The 24,103-nt window shown below is 33.2% G+C and overlaps 2 protein-coding genes across 2 annotated transcripts in view; one reads left to right on the plus strand and one right to left on the minus strand.

The window, feature by feature from the left end:
• Nucleotides 1-24,103, minus strand: part of COG5 (component of oligomeric golgi complex 5) — a 488,722-nt gene that overhangs the window by 285,550 nt on the left and 179,069 nt on the right. The gene's annotated exons all lie outside the window — the stretch shown is intronic.
• Nucleotides 1,081-8,767, plus strand: GPR22 (G protein-coupled receptor 22). The gene is made up of 3 exons (XM_023588966.2): nt 1,081-1,518; nt 2,414-3,453; nt 5,057-8,767. The coding sequence occupies exon 3, from the start codon at nt 5,082-5,084 to the stop codon at nt 6,381-6,383; it is 1,302 nt and encodes a 433-aa protein (XP_023444734.2). The 5' UTR covers nt 1,081-1,518; nt 2,414-3,453; nt 5,057-5,081; the 3' UTR covers nt 6,384-8,767.

The raw sequence follows: 24,103 nt of genomic DNA on the forward strand, positions 1-24,103 counted from the left end.
TATTCTAATAAATCAATCATTTGCAGTATATCTTCTATTTTGTCAACATATATACCCTCTAGTCACTTTATAAATTCAAGTTTAAAAATATTCTCCTTACTATTGAGATTAAAAAACTATTTTATAGGTAATCAAAGTTAAATGAACTCCATTTTAAATTTATTTCTTAAGTGCATTACATGCACCGTTATTTTCATTCTTTTAGAAACCTATATTAAAATGATTTAGCTTTACTCTAAGAAGGCCTATAACTAACTTATTTTTTCTTTTACCATATATATTTATCAATAACATTAACATATGGCTACATATAATATTTAAGGAATAGCAATCCACTAAGAAATATGTTCAGGTCAAAAATTTTAAAAGCCTGTTGAAACAAAATATAATGGCAAATGATCAGTATATACCTACCGAATTAAAGGGTTACCAAAGATGAAAACAGCGCAGTAATTTCTAAAGTATCATAAACGATTAAAGCTTTATACACTGAGGCTATCCTAGAAGCACTGCAATTTCAAAATACGTATTTTATGGTATCATCACCTTAGATCAATTTAATATTCTGAATAAATGAATATATGAATACCCAAATGGATGAACACTGAAGTCATAACAATGTTTTGTACCTTGAGATGTTCACAACAATTGGGAATACACAGAGAAGATGACTTGAATACAAACAAACTAGTTGAAATTCAATGTGGTTCATAGTGAAGATGCAGTGGTTTTCTAGTAGAACAAAGCATCTCAACCAAAAACATATATATATGACTAAAATATTCTCTAGTGCAATTATTCTAGCCTTGAAAAGATTATATACTTTCTACTAAATAATTCTTTCTTGCAACCCCCTACCTTTCCTGCATTTTTAAATATTTGGCATAAGTGTACAACAAACCAGGATAGAATACACATTTTAAAAGGACAAATTATGCATATTCTATTTAAGAACAACATACTACTTATAAATTTAGCCTTTTTATAAAGCATCCTTATATAAAACAGTGGGGGGGGGGGGAATCCCTGCTATACATATGAAGCACAGTTTAAGCCCAATACAACTGACCAATCAAAATTAGTGAATGCACTGCATCTCTCTGCAGTGGAGAGAAGCGACAAGGTAGGCTGTCATTCTGCAAAAGCTGCCCAGAACAGGCTTTTCCTCTGAAAAGCAGTGCCATTCCTTTTTAGAAAGACTGATCTAAATGTTGTCTCTAGAGACAAGAAGCCTTCAGTATGTTAAATTACTTTCATTACGTATTTTCAGACGCTTATTGATTTCACAGTAGGAAGAGTGAGAGACTGCATCAGCCTCTAAGCAGCACTACATGTTCCATACATTAGCAGTACTGCTGAAACAATGGCACAGTACAGACACATTTTCATTAAGGTCATTTTTGAAGAGATGTGCATGACCCTCCTCGCCCAGTCCTCTACTAACAAGTGAACAAAATGAATCAATCAAAACTGGAAATGCTTCAACTACAGCAAGAATTTATCAAATCTTTAGCAGAGGTAAGATGTGCTCCTTTTTATAGTATACAACTGCTTTTGAACAGGCATAGTGGGGTAAAATTACTTTGAAAAATTTCATCTTAGATTTTAAGTTTCTTTAATTCTTCTTATTGTTAAACATGGCTTTTTTTTAGATCTATTTAAGACATGCTATGCTTTAAATGTAATTTTTTAGGATGCATTGTTAAATACAAAGGACACTCGTTAATTCATCATGAAGACATTAGCTTTTAAGTCACTTCAGGCATTCTAAATATTCTTAATGTTTCTTAAGTGTTCAAAAATATATTTCTTTAAAGAACCAGATTTACTATTTACTTATTACTTTATTACTTAGTTTTAGGATAAGTTTATTATTGAGTATATCCATTAACAATGATCCAACATTCAGTTACATTTTTGCATTACCTTTTACATTTCAATTAAATGGAAAATTCATCAATGGAGATTTATCGTGGAATTTGTTTTACTCAAATAAAATTCAAACCATGTGCTAATAATTAAGCAAGAGCTTACAGCAGGAAATGTTTATTATAAAGACACAAGGGAATGGCAGTATGTTTAGTATATACTAATTGCTCATAATTTCTGAAAATACAGGTTAAGGTTCTAAAATGAGAGCAGAAATTAGTCAAAAAATACAGCTTTTCTCCCATCGTTATAGTTGTAATGTTAATTCTGTTGTTAAATCACATATACAATCCTCGTTAGGGGAAGGGAATATGTTATTTAAAGAAATCTTTAATTTTATGCTTATGGTTCTAGCTTTAATAATAATGCTTGCTTATTTTAATAATACTATGTGTTGCAAAATAAACTAAACTAAAACAACTTTCAACAGGAAATTATCAGAAACCCTGCTTCTTAACCTTTTTTTTTCTTCCTTTTTTACAAGGACCCAAAGCAGCTAACTCAGTATTTACAACTGACAATATAAATATGAAGAATGCAACTGACTGAGCATCATCATAGCTGTCTCAGCCATGAACTGCAGGATATTCTTGTAACACATGATTTTAAGACATCAAGGAGTTAAAACCAGGGAATAGTCTACATTATTGTTGGAATATAACAAACCAACAGCATCCTAAAAAGATGCTAGATAAAATAGCCACAAAAAGAAAAATGATACAACTGCAAAAGCCTGAAAACAAAATGGGAGCATTTCTGAAGAGAGAATTTATACTTTAACATATCAGAATTGTAGAAGCTGATTTTTGAAGAAATAATGAAATGTGAAATTCCAAATGGAGAATGTACATACTTTACCAGCAAGCTAAATGAAACATTAGCAAGTGTTTTCCTCACTAAATATTCAGATATTCATATCAATTGATATGACTAATGGATTTTTTCATCTCGGAGGTTTATAACCAATTATGTATCCCCTTCTAATGAAAACAAACCAAATTAAATAGCAGATGGTTTTTATCAAAAGAACATGAACTGGATTTATAATATAAAGCAAGTTACATGATCAAGAAATCATTTCAAAGTAATGAGGACAGCTATAGAAACAGATTTACAGTAGTAACAAAAGAATGGCTAAATATATTTTCGAAACTAGAAACCTTATGTATCCTTTTTTGTTTTCACGTATCTTGGAAAATAAAGAGACACTATGATATATTCCCTCAAAGGGAAACAAAACTACCATTTGAGGAAGTTTTCTCTTGATCACGACTTTTTAAAGCAAAACAAACAAAAGTTCGTGTACTAGTCTTTAGAAATGCTTCAGCCAACTAAATCTCACAATTCATGCAGTCGAAGTATTGGAGAGAAAACAAAAGAATTCTACAAGACATGAAATAAAACACAGCTACTTCACTGTTGCCAGGTGAAAATTCATGTCAAATATCTGTCAGTGACATCATGTATCAATTTGTGAAAAACTACCATAGTGAGCCAAAAGGCCCATAAGGCAACAGCAAACAGGTAGGTCAGAAAATGCATGCACCTCATCACACTGTTTAAATTTACAAAAGAAAAAAGCCTTGCTCTAAAGGCTATGCATTTTTCTTAATTATCATCTGACATTTCTGCTCTAGTTAATTGTAAATCTAACTGATGTTACAAAGAACTGATGTTTAATCTGTCAGTTCACAAAATTTGGCATACTTAAAATTTTCTATATTTATGAATATCAGTTTTAACTAAGACCATCACTTGACTATACATGCCTTTAGTGATGCTTTATCTCACGCTCAAAAGATGTTATTTGTACTTCTGAAATATTATCTCCCAATAACATACATAAATACTGTATTCTAAAATTCATCAAAGGTTACATCAAGTGAAAGGTTAAGATGAATTTTGAAAATTAGCTTTCATGATTTATATTTGAGTTTGATTTTACAGTCAAAATACTATTGATTTCATATTTTAAACTGAATATACTGACTACTGAGATTTTAACCTAGAAAACCAGACATATTTTCACAAATTACTTTCAACCCTGATTTATTTAAATATAGATTTGCATGAATTAGGAAAAAAAGTTTGGTTTTTTAATTTTTTTAATTAGAAATTTTACACTGGGTGAATTATACAAAAGGTTTCACAGGTAATGTGTAAATTAGGCTTGCTCAAAAAATGGGCTTTAGATTCTCCTTTTCCCTAGAATTTCACTTTAAAAACACTGTTTAAACAAATAAAACCAATTGATATATTCTTTTAAACCACTACAAAGTTGACTGTTTCTCAAAATGGTATTAAATTTTAATTTCCTCCTTCCACAAAATGAAAGAGGGTGTGCTCACAAAATAAATCTTTTATAGGCCTGATTAGTACCCTTTTATAAAGCTTTGTAGCTTATTTTTACTCTAATATAATTTCTTTGTCCTTCCAATTTTTATAAGTTTGCAAATTATGAAGTTCAGCGAGCATTTTCACTGTCATATGTGAAATACTTATCATTTTTCTATTTCTGTGGGAAATAACTCCACATACCCTCTAAGCACACTATACTGTTGACTTCTGAATATGAATTTCAAATAAGAACATGAACAAAACAGTTTAAAGCAAACTGATGCTCTGCATCATTTACCATTTTATAGGAACACTCATCCTGTTTTTTGAAAGCTCATGAAAATGACGACACCTATACTAATTATGCTAGAACATATTAAAAGAGTATTTATTCCCCACTTAGTCACATTTTAAAATGAAAAATTTAAACACACTTGGGTCAAAATTAATTTTGCATATGGGTAGTTTTTATGGAAAAATATATTTTGCCTCAAATAATATGCTTGAAAAATCCAAATGAGGAAAACCTTTTTTAGTATATTAAATAATTTTGCATTATATGGGAACAATCCACATACAGGTCTTTCTTCAAAGGCAGAATCTAATTTCCTTTGGCATCAAAACAATACAACTTATATGTTTCTTAATTTTATATTTTCCATTAATAGCTTACAAACTTAAAAATCAAACTAAGTACGCAATTAAAAGACTTTTTTTCACAAAGATAACCTTTTATACAAGTTATTTAAATTGTCAAATATCAAATAGTTTATTCTATTTCACTTTCTAGGGAAAAAAGCAACTGCTGCAAAAGAATGTGCTTTTCTCTCATTCTGGAAGTCAACATGCAGTCTGAATCTAACATTACAGTGCGAGATGACATTGATGACATCAACACCAATATGTACCAACCACTATCATATCCATTAAGCTTTCAAGTGACTCTCACTGGATTTCTTATGTTAGAAATTGTGTTGGGACTTGGCAGCAACCTCACCGTATTGGTACTTTACTGCATGAAATCCAACTTAATCAACTCTGTCAGTAACATTATTACAATGAATCTTCATGTACTAGATGTAATAATTTGCGTGGGATGTATTCCTCTAACAATTGTTATCCTTCTGCTTTCGCTGGAGAATAACACTGCTCTCATCTGTTGTTTCCATGAGGCTTGTGTATCTTTTGCAAGTGTCTCAACAGCAATCAACGTTTTTGCTATCACTTTGGACAGATACGACATCTCTGTAAAACCTGCAAACCGAATTCTGACTATGGGCAGAGCTGTAATGTTAATGATATCCATATGGATTTTTTCATTTTTCTCTTTCCTGATTCCCTTTATTGAGGTAAATTTTTTCAGTCTTCAAAGTGGAAATACCTGGGAAAACAAGACACTTTTGTGTGTCAGTACAAATGAATATTACACTGAACTGGGAATGTACTATCATCTGCTAGTACAGATCCCAATATTTTTTTTCACTGTCATAGTAATGTTAATTACATACACCAAAATACTTCAGGCTCTTAATATTCGAATAGGCACAAGATTTTCAACAGGGCAGAAGAAGAAAGCAAGAAAGAAAAAGACAATTTCTCTAACCACACAACATGAGACTACAGACATGTCACAAAGCAGTGGTGGAAGAAATGTAGTCTTTGGTGTAAGAACTTCAGTGTCTGTAATAATTGCCCTCCGGCGAGCTGTGAAACGACACCGTGAACGAAGAGAAAGGCAAAAAAGAGTATTCAGAATGTCTTTACTGATTATTTCTACATTTCTTCTCTGCTGGACACCAATTTCTGTTTTAAATACTACCATTTTATGTTTAGGCCCAAGTGACCTTTTGGTAAAATTAAGATTGTGTTTTCTAGTCATGGCTTATGGAACAACTATATTTCACCCTTTATTATATGCATTCACTAGACAAAAATTTCAAAAAGTCTTGAAAAGTAAAATGAAAAAGCGAGTTGTTTCCATAGTGGAAGCAGATCCCATGCCTAACAATGCTGTAATACACAACTCATGGATAGATCCTAAAAGGAACAAAAAACTTACCTTTGAAGATAGTGAAATCAGACAGAAATGTTTAGTACCTCAGGTTGTCACAGACTAAGGAAAAGTCTAAGTTTCACCAAACCTACATTCAAAAGCATTCAAATTTAAATTGTAAAAAAACAAAATTACTGCCAAATATACGAAAAAAAATATTTTAAGTATTGGTTTTGTTGTAAATTTCAATGTAAATGTCAATTAGATTAGATCATATATACAATTTCTTCATTATTTAATGTATTTGTTGCATGGTAGTTTGTTGAAGTAATACCATGTGTATATTCTGTCAATAATATGTCCACAAAAGACATTCATGTAGTCATATTTTCTAAAGAATAAATATATAGCCTTAAAACAGTGTACAACTCTAAAATGTAACTGACACAGGTATCCTTGATTTTTAAAATAAAGTACATTGTTTATAAGCCACAACTAAAGGTACACACATATATATATAAATATATATATGATGACAACTGGAATAGCATTTTAATATAAAACCAAAATTAAGGGTTCAAAACAATCAAAGCAATCCAGAATTTCTTGTACCACTACATTGTGTTTCCCTGTATATTTGATGCATCAAAGAAATGAAATATGTATGAAACTTTACTTTTTTTCTTGAATGTAAAAAATCATAGGATTTATCACATTCAAAATTCTAGTACCAAAACACAAACAACCCTGTATATATACAGTTAGATAGGGAATATTTGAAATTCAAGCTTATTTGTCATAATTTAAAAGTCTGATTTTCTAAAATCAAGGGCATTATGCCTATAATATATAAATGAACCAACAATAAAGAGAAGGAAGAAAACTAAAGCAAGTAAGTCTCTTTCCTCCTTCTTCACTTGAATGATACTTGTAAGAATCAGTGCATTAAAATCAACTGATTTCCTAACTTTATTCAATTCAGCCTTTTTATATATTGGAAGGTATCTATCCAAGTCTGAATACCAGGAAGAAAACAAAACAAAAAAGACTTTATACCATTGTAATAAAGTCTAACAAAGCCAGCTGTTCTTAATTTTAGATATATAGCAACTTTAGAGTAATACAAGTTACAAAATGTTCCTGCACTATCATATCTCCTAAGTGTTTCAAAATACAGTACTTCTATTTCCCCTCTGAAAATCATCAAAGTAACAATAAATCTTGTCACTTTTTCTAGTCTGTTCCAATTAATTTAATTTCAAGCATTTCTCTCCAATCCCCTACTCATGTTGGGAAAGTATGAAATTACTAAAACTAACTACAAATTTTCAGGATTGGGAATCTCATATCAAAAATATATTTATTCCAATTGTTATAATCTAACAAACTATCAAGGAATGTCAATATCACTGTCAGAAAATTAGCAATAAGTTAACTCAAAATAGGTAAATACTTGCTGCCTTATAACTGGTTGACAATATTTTATTCTATTTTTTAACAGTGGATTTAACTGTACGAAGTAGCAACTCATTTTTATAGGAAAAATTATGTAAAATAATTTAAAAATTTATCACTTTTCTGTCACCTAATCTAGTTTACTGAACATCTTAATCCTTGGGGAAGTGAGCATCATGCAATAGCTTGAATTCACTGTGGTGACATTTCAAATTAAATAGTGATTTATATCTGATAATAATGTTAACATAATGACAAATCCTGGCAAAGCCCCAGGTTCCTCGTAATATATTTTCCACAGTTTTATGGAATCAAAGATACGCTTCAATTTTACAAAATGTAGCACAGCAAGTAAAATTTATTTTTTCAAACCCTGAAGACAAATTAGGACTTCCTGGATAAATATCTTATGAAAACTTTAATTCAATAAATATATTTGGCACAGAGGATTGCCTAATATCAACATACAAAATTTTTGAAATAATTAATTTTAATTCCCAAACATAAAATTGAAAACTTTCATACTGTTTTATAATCTTAATAAAAATTAGACTACTTTTAGAGTTTCGCTTTTAAGAAAAAACCTTTTCTTTGTGTTTTAAGTATTTTTAATCATCAAGTCTATAAGCATGCCAAAGAACTCAGGTTAAAAAAAATAGAGATTTCTAATATATTTACCTAAACTGCTTTCACATCCTTTGTAATAATCTAACAAAATATGAAATAAATAGAAAATATAATATTGCTTTCTAAATAGTTATCTAAATCTATGCTTAACATTGGATCAGACAATTAATAAGCAGTTTTGTCCACTTGTAATGATCTTTCAGGCAAACCCAAGTGTATACATTAATTTACAAAGAAAATTTATACTTACTAGACAACTTCTAATGCATGTTATAATGTATTAAATAATATATGATATTCACAAAATGTTTGTGCTAAAAACTCAGCTTTTAAAAACAAGTCACATATGTTTGCAAATACTGACCTCAGTTTAAACAAGAGAATGAAAAGCTTATATACTTTTTATTAAATATTTTTTCTATGAAATGGTGAATTATTTTTATTTTCCTCATGATGGCCTTCACCTTCCAATGTGTCAAAATTTCACTTTATCTCAAGGAATCTTTTTAAAAAATCATAATTGCTAGCTTTTCCTAACAGGAAATCCTGATATGAAGATTAAAAATGCAAAAGCAATAGAGGCAATGGTAAACTTGATATGGGATCCTTCTAATAACTTTGTATTTTTCCATCCACAAGCTACAAATAGCATAGATATCATGATTAATAGGGTTAGTTCTTCAAAAGAACAGAAATAATATTATTTTAAAAACTAATTGAAGATGGACTTTACAAGTATGGAAATGTTTATTTGCTTCATTGTTTTGCTTGTCAACTTAAGTGGGTTAATCTACCAATTACTAACTAGCAGATGTTCAACCCTATTATAAAAGGTGAATTATTTATAGTTATGCTTTTTATAAAAATTCCATTCATAGTAGTCCTGCACTTCTCACCAATAGTAAGTCAATTTTTAAGTATGTAGTCTATTTTTTCATCCCCCAAATAAAATTATAACAAAATCTCAGAGATTAGACTGAGATTAGATTTAAAGGTGAAAATGTTAACTTTTAAGAAAACGGGCCCCTAGTAGGGCTTAATTCCACAAAGCAATTTCAACATTACTTTCCATTTTATGATCAAGTAAGCTTTGTAATTCATTTAAATTTGGGTTCTTACAATATAGAAAGTATTTCTGGCAGATAATTTGGCAGATTATATGCAGTCATTACCTTCAAGAATTCAAAATCTAGAATCAAAGTATTAAAAAAGCATGGTAATACTGATAAGAGAAGGTTGTGGTAAATGCTGTAACAGAAGGGTAATGTTATTAATAGATTATAAAATTAATAGTCTTTAAAAAGGGATTATGTTAGATTCAAGAACAGCATAAACAAAAGCATTGCTAAAGAAAGCTGTTGCTGTTCTGGGAACAGCAAATTGTTCTCATTAGAAGGAGTGGAATATAGTAGAGAGAAATCGGGAAAGTTAAATTGGGGCCATAAGGTAGAAGAAATCCAAGGCAGAGAAATCTGAGCAGGGGAGTAACACGATTAGATATGAGCTTTAGAAAAATTAATAAAACAACAATATATAGAGAGAATAGGCTGGGTAAGACACAGCAAAAGGAAGGTTGCCGCCATTGCCTTCAAAAATAATGAAAACCATGGCAAAATGTCATAGCAGTAGCTCTGCAAAGGAGTGGAAAGATGTGACAGGCAATGTGAAGGGACATTCAGACTTGACTAGGACATCTGATATATAAGACTGAAGAATAAAAAATGATGACCATAAGAAGGTCAAGAAGAAACTAGATTATCCTCAATGAGCTAAGGAGCTATTTAACTATGCTTTGCAAAAAGTATGCAGATGACAAGGCAAAACAAAAATGTTTTGGGCAAAGCAGAAAATTAATTACGTAGTAACATTATTCAAGAATGTTCTAATTATTAGAATCTCTATTCAAAACCAAAAATTTCTAATTGTTGCTTTAAAGTATTTACTTAATATTTAATATATTGGTTAAGTGAGGTTTTTCATTAAACTTGTTATTTTCTTCTGTAGTAACTTTTTTATTTGTGAAAAAATAAAAATTTAATGGAAAAAACACCAGGCCATATAAAACAAACAAAATCATTCTTTGCGTTTTTTCCCTTACTAATAATTTATTATGAACATCCATCCAACTCATTTCATACATACCTCTCTCATTCTTTTTTACTGGTTACATAAAAGTATTTTTTAAAAATAAAGAAATGAAAAAACATTGCAATATCACCAAAAGATAGGCCTAATAAAAGACCTAATAATCCCATTTATATTATAACTAAATAGCTTCAAGTTATAGTTCAACATCATCTTGAAAAAGGTAAATTAACTTCGCAAATGTGAAGCAGAAAGCTATTTTTCTGAATGGAGAGAAGCAAGGGAAAAATATATATGTACTTCCTTTCTTCCTTTCTAATAAATAAAGAGAAATAACAAAGGAAACTTTTGGAGGCTATTTTCTTTACATCTCAGTGATAAGCACTTAAATGTATAATGTAATTCCAAGGTAAGGCACATTGCAACTGCAGTGACCCTCAGGAGAGCTAAATAAAAGACAACAAATAATAAATGTTACGAGAAAAAGGAACTCAGGCATATGAGAAAGAGAAAAATAGGGAATAATAAAGTTTAGATGAGTTAGAAAAAAGACCCTCAACACTCAAGAGACGTTCAGTTTGCAGAGAAATACAAAGAGAACATAGAATTGTAAGTTCCCAGAAAACTAATGCTTACTTGAAGCTTGACCTTTTTCACAAATGTATGCAAAACCATAAAATAAAATTTTTAGAAAAGAAATCCTGGCTGACAAACTTGGTAGTTTTTAACTATAACAACATATATTGCATACGAAGAATTAAGTATCAGAACAATTCACAGAAGTGAATGGTGTTAAGATGTTGAAGCAAATGGAAAATTGGGCTTATCACTAATAACAAAAGCTATTATCTTTTAAGGAATATTCATTTTGGCAGAAGAAAAAACTGAGCAAACAAACCTTAAACAATATTTCTTTTCTTGCTCATGATAAAATAGCACGTGAAAATAATCCTAAGTAGTTTCACCATTTTATTCACACATTATTTTACAGATTTCTATAAGCTGCATCCATGCATTCAAGCATGACAACTTTGTACTTCCACTAGCAAGTGGTAAAAAGTGCTATCATTCCTGTCACTGCCACCAATATAACTCCCTACCATTATCAAACCTGAGGCATCAAGTTAGATAAAGGAAGATAACTGCATCTGACTGGGATTGGGGTCATTCTCCTCACCCTGCTTCTATGAAAGCTTTACATCATATCATTTCTGAGCGGTATTAAGCCAAGACAGACAGACAGAGCATATCCACCAAATTTTCAAGATGAAAAGAAAAAGCAGCAGAGAGGATAATACATAACATTACGGGGAATTACTTTCCCTTGCAGACTGCTATGGACATACAAATCTAATAGTAGATGCACTATAATTTTTTTTAAATTTAACATAAATTGTTTAAAATATCACTGCTAAAAAAAATGAGAATTCTGGCCATATGAGACACAGGCTGTAGAAGGGAGAATTGTAGGTGCATGCATATATCCAGTAATATTATACACACTCTCATATGTCATATATGTTGGGTATTGATGGGTAGAGAAGAACCAAAGGTAACGATTTCAATCTAATATTATTAATTCCTTAGCTTAGGAAAGGTCAAAAGGTGATCATCAAATTTATATATTCTATAATTTAATGGCTTTCTTCCCAAGTCTTAAAAATTTTGCTCTTTTGATACTAATTTTTTCTATCACTTTTTATAAATGATAAAATACTAGCAAACTGTAGCCACCTAACTTTATGAAACTGTCAAATTCATTCAATAAAAATTTGTAATAATAATATAATCTTTTATTTTAAAAGCTTCAAAAAAGTGCCTGATAGAATATTAATGGAATTGAAAATGAACAATTTTTAACGTCTCTAAGCTTCTACTTAGCATCTTATATAAAAGAGAATTTCTTAAAATGCAATCCACATATCAGAATCCTCTATAGTGCTTGTTCAAAATGCCAATTCATGGACTTGCCTCAGTCTTACTGAATCAGAATCTCTGGAGAAGCAATTCTGAAAAATCTACATTTTAATAAGTATTCCCAGTGATTTGTGTGATGAAGTTTCAATACCACTGCTTTAGATATTTGAAGATAGATTATGTGTCAAGATGACATTCAAGTAACTAATATATAAAAAGATATAGAAGTAGTTCTGAAGTCAATTCAGGCTATGTAGCCTTTAAAAAAAAAATTCCACCCATCTCCCACCACAGCTCCCTTGTCTGTTTGCTCTTTGCTTTTGTTCATTGTCTGTTCATTGCTGTTGCTTGCTGTCTGTTTCTTCTTTAGAAGGCAATGGGAACCAAATCCGGGACCTTTCCTGTGGTGGGGGGGGGGTGTCCAACTGCTTGAGCCACATCTACTCCCTGCTCATTTTGTTTTTGCTTGCTCCCTGCTCACTGTTTTGCTCATTGTTTTTGCTCTTTTTTTTTGTTTGTTTCCTCGACGTCCGCTCAGTGTGTGTTTGTCTTCTTTAAGAGGCACCGGATCTGAACCCTGGTCCTCCCATGCTGGAGGCAGATGCCCAACTGCCTGAGCCACATTGGTCCCCAGGACTGCTTCCTTAAAGAATATTTTTAGAACTTACTTCAATTTTACTAATAAAATTTTAGTTTAATTGTACATATTATAGTCCACTAGGACACTAAATTCTTCAAGATTAAAATATTATTTTTAAAGGAAATTAAACAAAAAGTTTTCTTACAGAAATCATATATGCACAGAAGATAAAATAGTATCAAACATGAAAAAAATGACACCATAAAATGTTATTTACTTTTACTTCACTCAACCAAAATCCTCAATTACAAAATTGCTCAGCTACTTTCTCTCATAAAATTATCATCTTCAGATCAGAAATTAAGAATTAAGCATTTTTGCTCCTTTCAATATAAAACTTCTATGAAAACAGAATATCCAAAAACATAAAATAAGGGGAAAAAAACAAACAGATAATACACGTAGAAGACAAGAATTACTGCTAAAATGAACTTGTAGTGAAAATACTGACAACTATATCTTGTCCATCTTTTGAACAGATGTTATTCAGGTTAGGTAAGTGGCCTGAGTCAAACATTTTTCCATTGTTCTGCCAACAATAAGATTTAGGGGACATTCAGCTACTCTTTGATCAAGTTATGATATCTTTAATTTAATTTCCTATTCTGTTTTATAACAGTTTAAGTAACACTGATATTTGAGAAATACCTCAAGTGCTATTGCTGAATTACTACTCTAGAAACATTTCTCATCAGTCCTTTCAATAAAAATTATTTCTATCTACTTTGATATTATCTTCTCTTAAAACTCTGTTACTTTTTAACAGTTTCACTAACTGAACCACAGAACCAGTCAATGATAGCTTAGTATTAAAACTGGGCTGCTAGAAAATACACCTTAAATACATAAAGATAATAGCTCCAATATTGGATATGGCCACCTTAACAAAAGACATTTGCCAAATAATATATTCCAGATTAAATATAGAGAAAATGACTTTGGTATAGTGTTTCCTGGAGTCTCATACGTCCCTTGAAACTGTATGCAAATTTTCATGTGTTTGTGTATGCTTTACCTAAAGCAACCATTTACAAATTTAATAAGACCCTCAAAAGAATCTGTAACCTAAAACTAAAAATATTCTCTGTGCTCACAAGAAAACAGGGAGACAAAATTGGTAAATGTTTATATAATTTTATTTATTTATATTTTGACTTCTTCTAAAGAAAATATAAGACAACTTTTAAAAACCATACAACATTAGATACAACTAAACTAAATAAGAAAATAAGTAATTAAATCAGGGCAAGAAGGATAAAAAGAATGAAATTTTTTTTAAAAATCCTGGTATAAAATGCAAACGCAAAATGGTTATCATAAAGTCTTGTGTTATTACGAGAGGTAAGCCATAATTTGTTCCCTATGCTTTCTGTTAGGTAACTCAAAGAGGGAAAAGGGGATTAATTATATACCTCTTACCATAGTTAAGAAAAAAATTATCCCACTTCTCAGAAAACAAACTATTCCTGAAACTAGAGATCATCTCTCTCATGGGTATTTCCAAAAAGAATATAACATAAAGAATATTTTCCAAATAGCTTTACAATAAAGACATCCTAAGTCTCATATGAGTGTTTCTTATGTCCATCAGTGTATAAAAATGGACAGAAAAATCTTACAGAAAAGGCAACAATGAGTCTCATATGGTTGGGTCTTATAATTTTTCTCATTGTATTTAATACAATAATGGCATCAAACTAAAGGGAAATTCAGTAAAAAGAAGTATATGGATAGAAACAATATAATGTTTTCCAGGTATAAAACCTCTACTATTTTGGTTTAATCCAAGGATAGATCTATAATATTAAAGCAGTGGTATGAACACACCTAAGAGGTCAGACTGGGTGGAAGAGAGGGGATAGCACATCCAGGTGAAAAGAAGGCAAGTGTTCCTAAAAATAAAAAAGTCCCTAAGTTATTCTCATGTACTCAATCTCCTCTTACAAACAACTTCTTCTGCCTCAGAGATCGCTAATCCATGGGAAAAAAATCTTCCATCAATATTATCTCTCAACAATTTCACTAGTGACTGCAGGCAGCCAGGGGAGAAATTAAATCTTAAACAGCCCTGGCTACATGCCAGGACACAAAGTCTGCTGATTGGCAGAGCCCCCTTCCTCTGGAGTGTATAAAAGCTTAATACTTAGGTAGTACAAGTGTCTCTCATCTCCAAAACAAAGCCAGGGGGGAGGCCTGTAAAGCTGCTAGCTCTTCCTCCTAGTCATAGTTGATTTCTCATCTCTGATGCAAAGTAGCTAGAGTATAGAAATTCCATACAATGAATCAAGCAGTTGGCCTCTCCAGGGAACTGGCCAAGGTGGGATCTTGTCCCATACTTTTATGGGCCCTGTGTGCTATGTAAGAAATAAAGCAGTCACATGCTTAAAGTCAGGGACCACGTAGCAACTCACTGGGCACCATGATTCAAAGACTCAGAATGGATACAATAAGAGCTGTAAGGAAAGACTTGGGTTCTCAGCTACATGATAAAATACACCATATAAATATTTTATCACTGTTCTTAACTATAAAAAATAAGAGAAGCTTTTACTTTGAAACACAGTATTCTTCTATTAGTACCATTTATATTAAAAAAATATGCTTACCGCTTTTATAACCCAACAAACTTCTCAAGACTACACAGATGTTTCTAAATATTAAATGAACAACATGTCAGAAGACCTAGTAAGTAGATTCACAAAAGACCCAGACTAATTGTCACACAGTAGTAATCGGAAACTATTATCTTACACAAGTGTGTTACCTTGTACGTATTTTAAAAATTATAAAAGCATCTTTGAATGGTCCATTATGATAGCACTTGGCCCTTATTTCCCCAAATGTGAACATTTCATAAAGGCTTGGTGTTGCATGAACCTATAAAAGTGTGAGCAATTAGACAAATATGGCAACATAAATGTCACAAGTCAAAATATAACTCTAAAGAAAAGTACAGGGAAGCGGACTTGGCCCAGAGGATAAGGCATCCATCTACCAAATGGGAGGTCCACGGTTCAAACCCCAGGCCTCCTTGCCCCGTGTGGAGCTCGCCCATGCGCAGTGCTGATGTGTGCAAGGAGTTCCATGCCACGCAGGGGTGTCTCCCGCATAGGGGAGCCCCATGTGCAAGGAGTGCACCCCGTAAGGAGAGCCGCCCAGTGCGAAAGAAAGTGCAGCCTGCCCAGGAGTGGTGCCGCACACATGGAGAGATGATGCAGCAAGGTGATGCAACAAAAAGAGACACAAATTCCTGGTGCCATTGACAAGAATAGAAGCAGACACAGAAGAACACGCAGCAAATGGACACAGAGAACAGACAAACGGGGTGGGTGGGGAGGGGAGAGAAATAAATAAAAATAAATCTTTAAAAAAGAAAAAAAAAGTGCATACAAAAAGCAGTGAGGTTCAAAGGAAAAGAAGCACATGTAAAGTACACCTGGAAAAGTTGCAGAAAATAAATGGCATTTGAAATGAACTTTGAATAGGGGTAAGACTGGCTGATAGCATTAGGGAGAGAACAGCATATCAGACAGAGACACAAGTATGAGCAATTACAGGCACAAGAAAAAAAAATGTACAGACCAGATAATAATTCAGTTTGGCTGGTACATAGATAATGAATACAGAAACATGGGGAGATAACCCTGGAAAAATATGTTTGTCAGGCAAAAAAATCTTTTTTAAAAAAATTTAAACCTTCAATGAAAAATAAAGGTTTAAATTCAATGAAAGGCTCTCTAGATTTGATAGTATGGGACAGCATCAAAAATATATATTCATCCTCTTTCTATTTCTACCATTCTAGCTTAGACACTTTGTGTTTTAAGCCTCTGACTTGGTATCTTCACCTTAATCTCTCACAACTACCATTTTCCTCTTCCTCAAGTATATCCTATCATCAAAGGTGATCTCTGATCCCAAACTCTTTGCTGTGACTTAAAAGATAAGTTTTAAAAGAAAATAATTCAAATCTAAGTATTACAGAAATGTCTGAATTTTTTTTTCCACATAGAACTAGAGATATCCCAGAAGTTATACAGAGATGTAGTCCTGAAAAAATGTCAGTGGAAAAATGAACATATCAAATTCTATTTTCCTATTAAACATTATAAAAGGAAACACTGGAAAAATCTAGTCATAAGCAGTAGTAGGTAAAAGAAACTACAAATGCAACCAAAAAATTTAATTCCAAAATTTAAAAAAGGAAAATAAAAATAGACAATTGAAATACAGTACAAAAGCAAATTAGAGTATGTATTATGAAGTAATGGGATATTTCATATCTGTTGTGAAGTGATAGCTTATTCATTAAATGGTACTGGGAAAATAACTAAACATTGGAAAAACAAAGATAAATGCTTACCTCATTCCCAGGATCAGTGAACTGCACAACAATGGAAAGCAAAATTCATAACGTATTTCATGTGGCAATGAATGGTACCTCTAGAGTTATGAAATGTGGTGATATGTCCATAAATTATACCAATATAAATTCCAGATGGTTAAAAATAAAACCATAAAAAGATTTAAAGAATATGGAGGTGAATGTTTTTGATACTGTGCTGAGGAATGAAATCCACTATTAAATAAAAAACTGACAAATGTGACTATAAAGCTTTTAAATTAAACATTAAAAAAATCAAAGAATACACTTGCTTTAATATATAGGTTCAATTTTTCCAAACATACAACCATATATTAATATTAAAGCAAAGGTATTTTTGTTATGTAAAAAACACTAACAAAAGAACACAGTGAGGAGTGGATGTGGCTCAAGCTGTTGAGCCCCTGCTCCCCACATGGGAGATCATGGGTTAAGTTCCAATGCCTCCTAAAAACATAAAAAACAAACAACAAGCAAACAAACAAAGAGAGAAAAAAAACAACTCAGGGGAGCTGATATGGCTCAGTGGTTGAGCACTGGCTCTCCACATATGAGGTCCTGGGTTCAATCCCTTCCTGATACACCTCAAAATAAACAAACAAATAAAAAACCACAGCAATAAGAAAATGGACGAAGAGCACAAACAAGTAACTCACCAATGAAAAACAAAGAAGAAACACAAAACTATTCAACCATAGTCAGCAAAACAAAAAAAGCAAAAACAGCAAAAGCAAAAAAATTGGAATAAATTTTAAAAACGCTAATTGAAATAAACTTTAATTTTCATATATATGACTGGCAAGTAGCTTTTAAAAATGCTAATGTTATTAATTTTGCAAAGGTGTAGATATCCTCTTCTACACTGCTACTGGAAAAACATTTCATTTTTGAAATTTTAAGCAAAACCTTAAACATGACCTTGACCAAGAAAATTACAGTTCTATAATTTGCATAAGGAATAAACAATTATGCAAAGATGTATGTTCAAATATGGTCATCAAAGCACTGGTTATACTCATGAAAAAATATGTGACCAAAATAGTCAATAGTAGACTATTCAAAAAATTATTGGTAAGTTTTCAATTGAATATTATTTTAATCACTAAAATTATGATATGGATGATTGTTTATTATCATGGAATGATGTCTATAATGTAATGTTAAGTATAAAATAATATGTGTAATAGAAATAGTACATAGACAAATAGTTGGGAGGTTTGTATAATAGATACAGTAATGTGTAGGCAAAAAATTGGGAGGATGGTTTTCCAAAATGCTAGTTACAAATTTTTGGTGTGATACCTAAATTTTCTAGTTTTCAACAACTAACATATACCTGAATTTTCTACTTTTCACAATGAACATATATTATTAGTCTAAGTTTACAAATTTAAAAAGGCTTACAGAAATAATATTTTATTAAACCACTGATGACAAAATGTATGATAACAGCATTTGATTTTTAAAATAACAGAATTAGGCTGATTATTCTGAACCTTTTTTTTTTTTTTAAGATGCAGCATATTCAGACCTTTTAAAAATTCCTTCCTCAATTGTACTTAGGACCTTAGTAGTCACAAAGTATAAAATCATGTTATTAAATGAAATATATACAAGCAAAACTGAGTCTCTGAAAGTCAAATTAATTGGTCACTTGTATATAGTATTTAAAGCAGTTATTTTCTCACAAAGTCATTGTCCAAATTGAGAATTTCTCAATCCATGTCTTGTTCTTCTTTAGTTATGTATAACTTTTATTTATATGCATACTTTATTACTCAAGAGTAGAACATATAACCACAGATTATCATGTATGTCCAACGTTTTAGTTTCCTAGCTGCTAAAACATCATATAGTGGGTTGGCTTAAACAATGGGAATTTATTAACTCACAGTTTTAAGTCTAGGAGAAGTCCAAAATCAAAGAGTAAGCAAGGCAATGGCTTTCGCAGACAACTGCTGCATTCTGGGGTTGGCTTCCAGGGATCCTTGTTCACTGGCTTTCCTGTCAAATGGCAATGCACACGGAGGTATCTTCCCTCTCTTCCTGGTTCCACTGACTTCCAACTTCTGGTTCCTTACCATGGTTTCTCTCACTTTCACTCTACTTACAAAGGACTCCAGTAATTCGGATTAAACCCAACCTGATTCAAGTGGGCCATGCCTCAGGAAGCGGATGTGACTCAAGCAATTGGGCTCCTGCCTACATATGGGAGGTCCACAGTTTGATTACCGAGGCCTCCTGGTGAACACAAGGTAGCCCATGCAGCAAGCTGGCCCAAGAAGAGAGCTGGCCTGCGTAGGAGTGCTGGACTGCAACGCAAGCCTGCCCGAATGGAGAGCTGATGCAGCAAGACGATGCAACAAAAAGAGACACAGCAAACAGACAATAAGAGACACAGCAGACAGGAGCTGAGGTGGTGCAAGAGATTGAGCACCTTTCCCCACTCCAGAAGGTCCCAGAATCAGTTGCTGGTGCCACCTAAAGAGAAGATAAGCAGACATAGAACACAAAGGAAATGGACACAGAAAGCAATGAGGAGTGAGGGTAAGGGGTGAAATAAATAAATAATTTTTTTTTTTTAAAGTGGGCCACACCTTAACTGAAGTAACACACCTTGAAGTGATCTTATATACAATGGATCCACACCCACCAAAATGACCATGACCAGCAACATGCCCAAACTGAATTCAATTCACCACACCCAATGTAACTTTCAAAATGACATAAATTTGTTCTTTAGTTCTACTTGTAAAGAAAGATGAGAAGAAAGCAATATTTTGGGGACCTAACATATACTAGAAAAAGAGGAGGCAATCTATAAACTGTCTCATTAAATTTACCCAAGAGTTCTTTGAAAGCTGAGAGAGAAGTTAACCTGACTTGTCAAAATTTACATAGTGAGCAGAAGGAATAGAAATGGAATTTAAAGCAAGGTCTAGGTGGTTTCAGAGCCTATGTTTTCATGTCTCTTAATTACAAATTACATATCAAAAACATTTATATTTTATGGGATCATTTTACAATGTTTTGAAGTTTCTTAAGTTTTAGTAAAGTGAATATTACTTTTCTGAAAGACAAGTTTATGAATCCTGTGCTCTTCTACTTATTACATTAAAATAACTACTCTCCATGTGCGCATTCAACAAGATATATTCATAACTCATTTATCCTCAGCAGAAGTCTTCCCAATCACTCCTTTCCAGGTTTTATTTTTGTTACTACAGTTTAACTCACTCTGAAATATCAATTTCATTAATTTGTTTTAGATGGAAAGTATCAATTAAGGGGCTCTCTTAATTATCACCAAATCTTATCAAAATGACATCAATAACAAACAAAATTCCTTATCTTCTACTCACTCTCCCAACAATTACCACAGTTCGGGAGAAGACCAAGCAAATAATGTTTCTCTCCATCTCCCAGAGTCATCATTTTGCGTACCCTCCTAGCACTGAAGCTTAACTAGATTCAGCTGGAGGACCTCGGTCATCATGCTACAATCCCAATAAAATACAATCTTATCCCACTAAATCTCTTACACCATTTAGACTCCTAAAACATGTTTTAACGACACAGGATCTCTACTCTGTTCCAAGATGCAACTCTTCCTCAAGTCTCCTCTCAAGTGAAGGCTTAATTCTGCCTCAATCAATGGCCTATTTCACCTTCTGAAAATAATGACTTCCATTTCCAAACTTATTTTAGCAATAGAAGCTTTTCTTTTTGAAGTATTTTACAAAAACCAAATTTATAAATAAGCAAACAAACAAACAAAAGGCAGATTATTCCCTATGAAGCAAAATTAGGGTACAAGAGTGGATATAGTTCAACATTCCCTTTATCCAAATCTCTATGATTCCTCAGAACAGTTGAAAGGAAATGATTTTGAAGTACTAGTTTTATTAGGAAACTCTGTGGGAAATTTCTTGCACATTTTACTCAGATCCTGACTAAATATTATCCATATTTTTATTAAAAATCAAATAACTTTGACTCTTAACTAGACTCTACCACATGCTTATAATCGTATCTGAGACAGTATCTGTATTAGTCAGCCAAAGGGGTGCTGATGCAAAATACCAGAAAATGGTTGGTTTTTATAAAGGGTATTTATTCGGGGTAGGAGTCTACAGATACCAGGCCATAAAGCATAAGTTACTTCCCTCACCAAAGTCTATTTGGAGCAAGATGGCTGCCGACATCCATGAGGGTTCAGGCTTCCTGGTTCCTACGTTCCTAGGGCTTGCTTTTCTCTGGGTTCAAGGATAATTTTTTCTTGGGGCTGGCTTCTCTTTCCTCTGTGAGCTTAGTTGCCAGGGCTCCAGCTTAAGTTTTCAGCATCAAACTCCAACATCGGAAGCCCTCAACTCTGTTCTTGCCATGCCAATGCCCTAATCATAACTAAATCATGCCCAGATACAGATCAGATTACAAGCATAATCCTATATTGTTTGTTATTCATAACCACATCAAACTGCTACACCCTGCAATGATCTTTTTACATGTGCATGTTATATTTGCTACAGCTGGTGTACATATGAAACAAAGCTACTAACCATGGTTGCATTATAGTTTACATTATGGTTTATGTTTTAGACTATACACTTTTCTAAATTTTTGGTAACTTTATGGTTTACATTTTAGACTATATACTTTAATAAATTTTTGGTGATATTTAACATGGCCTATATCATCATTGCATGATCTTGTGGAACACTTCCATTGCCTCCCAGTTACCCCCTCTTCCATCTTTTCTATTCCTCTCTCTCCCCTTCCCCTCAGGGCCCACAGTGTCAACCAAGCTTCACTCCTTGAAGGACAAGATTCAAAGATACTTGTAACAAGGCTGAGGGTTTGACCCACTAGTCTGTCCTCCCCAATTGGGAGCCACCCATGCTCTCGAGAGACACCCTCTCCTTTGTTTGAGAACATCCAGACTCCCCAGGATAGGGGTAGAACACCTTCCCACTCATTGTATGGTTCTCCACCCACTGATATAACACACCATGTCAAGATGAGCACTCACACACTCCCTAGAGCCTGCCTCAGGTTCACCCTGTGCCAGATGCCCCCCTGTCAAACAGCTTAAACAAGTAGCCCTTCCTTATATTTTCTAAGAAGCTTTCTCAGCATTTTGGTTTCAACCGTGTACCTGGCATTCTCCCATGTTCACCTGCCTTCCTCAAACCCTCCCTCAAATCCATGGAGAGAGGACGGCCTGCGCTGGAGGACAGCTGGTGCAGCAAGATGACGCAACAAAGGGAGACAGGCAGACACAGAAGAACGTGCAAGTGGCAAGGGGGGTAGAAATAAATAAGTTCTTAAAAAAAATCTATGATAATCTCCACAATTTCTAAATTCATAACCTTAAATCACACTTACAGAGTCCCTTTTGCCATGTACAATACCATATTCACAGGTTTGAAGGATGTGAATGTGGAAGCCAGGAGCAAAACATGTCACTATCCTTTGTCTAAATCAGAACAGTTGTTAGGATAGGCTGCACTTTTTTCACACAGGGTGGCTCTTCTTATGGGGCATGCTCCTTGTGCATGGGGCTCCCCTACGCAGAGGACACCCCTGTGTGGCATGGTACCTCTTGCACGCATCAGCACTGTGCATGGGCCAGCTCACCATATGGGTCAGGAGGCCCTGGGTTTGAACCCTGGACCTCCCATGTGGTAGGTAGACACGCTATCTGTTGAGCCAAATCCACTTCCCTCACTGCATTTAAAAACAAAAAATGTTTGAAATCTCAACCTACAGAGATTTTTCTCAAAGTAATTAAAATTTGCAATGCTCATTCAACTTCATAGACTTTTAATAAATATGACAAACATGCAAAAACTAACTTAGTCCACCTTCCACTAATGAAAGTGAACTGGGCAGTTGTAATTTCCTAAATCAGGGCAAATTATTTAAAAAAAAAAAAAGCAATAAAAAGAAAAATCTATATGAAGGTATATTGGAAAGTAACTAATGGCAGGAACATACTAAAGGAAAGATTACCTTTGAAATACAGCAACTGCAATGAGTAGGCAATGGCCTTCATTCACCACCACCATCCCAACTACCCCCATTCTACTATCCCTACTCCCTGTAACCCAATGTGACACTTTGAAACTGGGTGGATTCCAGAAAATCCTGCTCTTAAATCCATTTCTGAGTATGTGTACCTACTGTAGATAGACATTTTAATTAGATTTAAACCTCCTTCTTTCTTTTGATTAGATCACTTCAGTAAGACATGATCTAGGGTGGGTCTTAATACTCTTATGGTATTCCGTTATAAATGGAGATTTTAAAAAGCTGCAAACACAGGAAAAAAGCGACAGAGACAGAAAGAAGTCACCACAGGTTGAAATCTAAGAAACCAGGTGAGACAAAAGCCACAGATAGAATAGCCTAAACATGAAAAAAACGAGGCCCAGAGGTGAGGGAAGAAACTAGCAAGCAGACTCTACCTGCTACATGTGCCTGACTATCCAAAACTGAACTCGGGGAGAAAGTGAGCCTGAGGAGGAGGAGGCAGAGACCAACAGAACTGCCACTGTGCCTGGTCATGGGGCAGGAGTCCAGGATCACCAGCAGCCAACCCTCTGGGAGATATATTCACCTGATGCCTTGATTTGGACATTTTTCCCAGCCTTAGAACTGTAATCTTGTAAGTTAATAAGTCCCTTGTAAAAGCCAATTCATTCCTATTGCATGGGTAGTCTTTAGCCAACTAAAA

This window comes from Dasypus novemcinctus, chromosome 5 (genome assembly GCF_030445035.2).
Source record: "Dasypus novemcinctus isolate mDasNov1 chromosome 5, mDasNov1.1.hap2, whole genome shotgun sequence".
Taxonomy (NCBI): domain Eukaryota; kingdom Metazoa; phylum Chordata; class Mammalia; order Cingulata; family Dasypodidae; genus Dasypus; species Dasypus novemcinctus.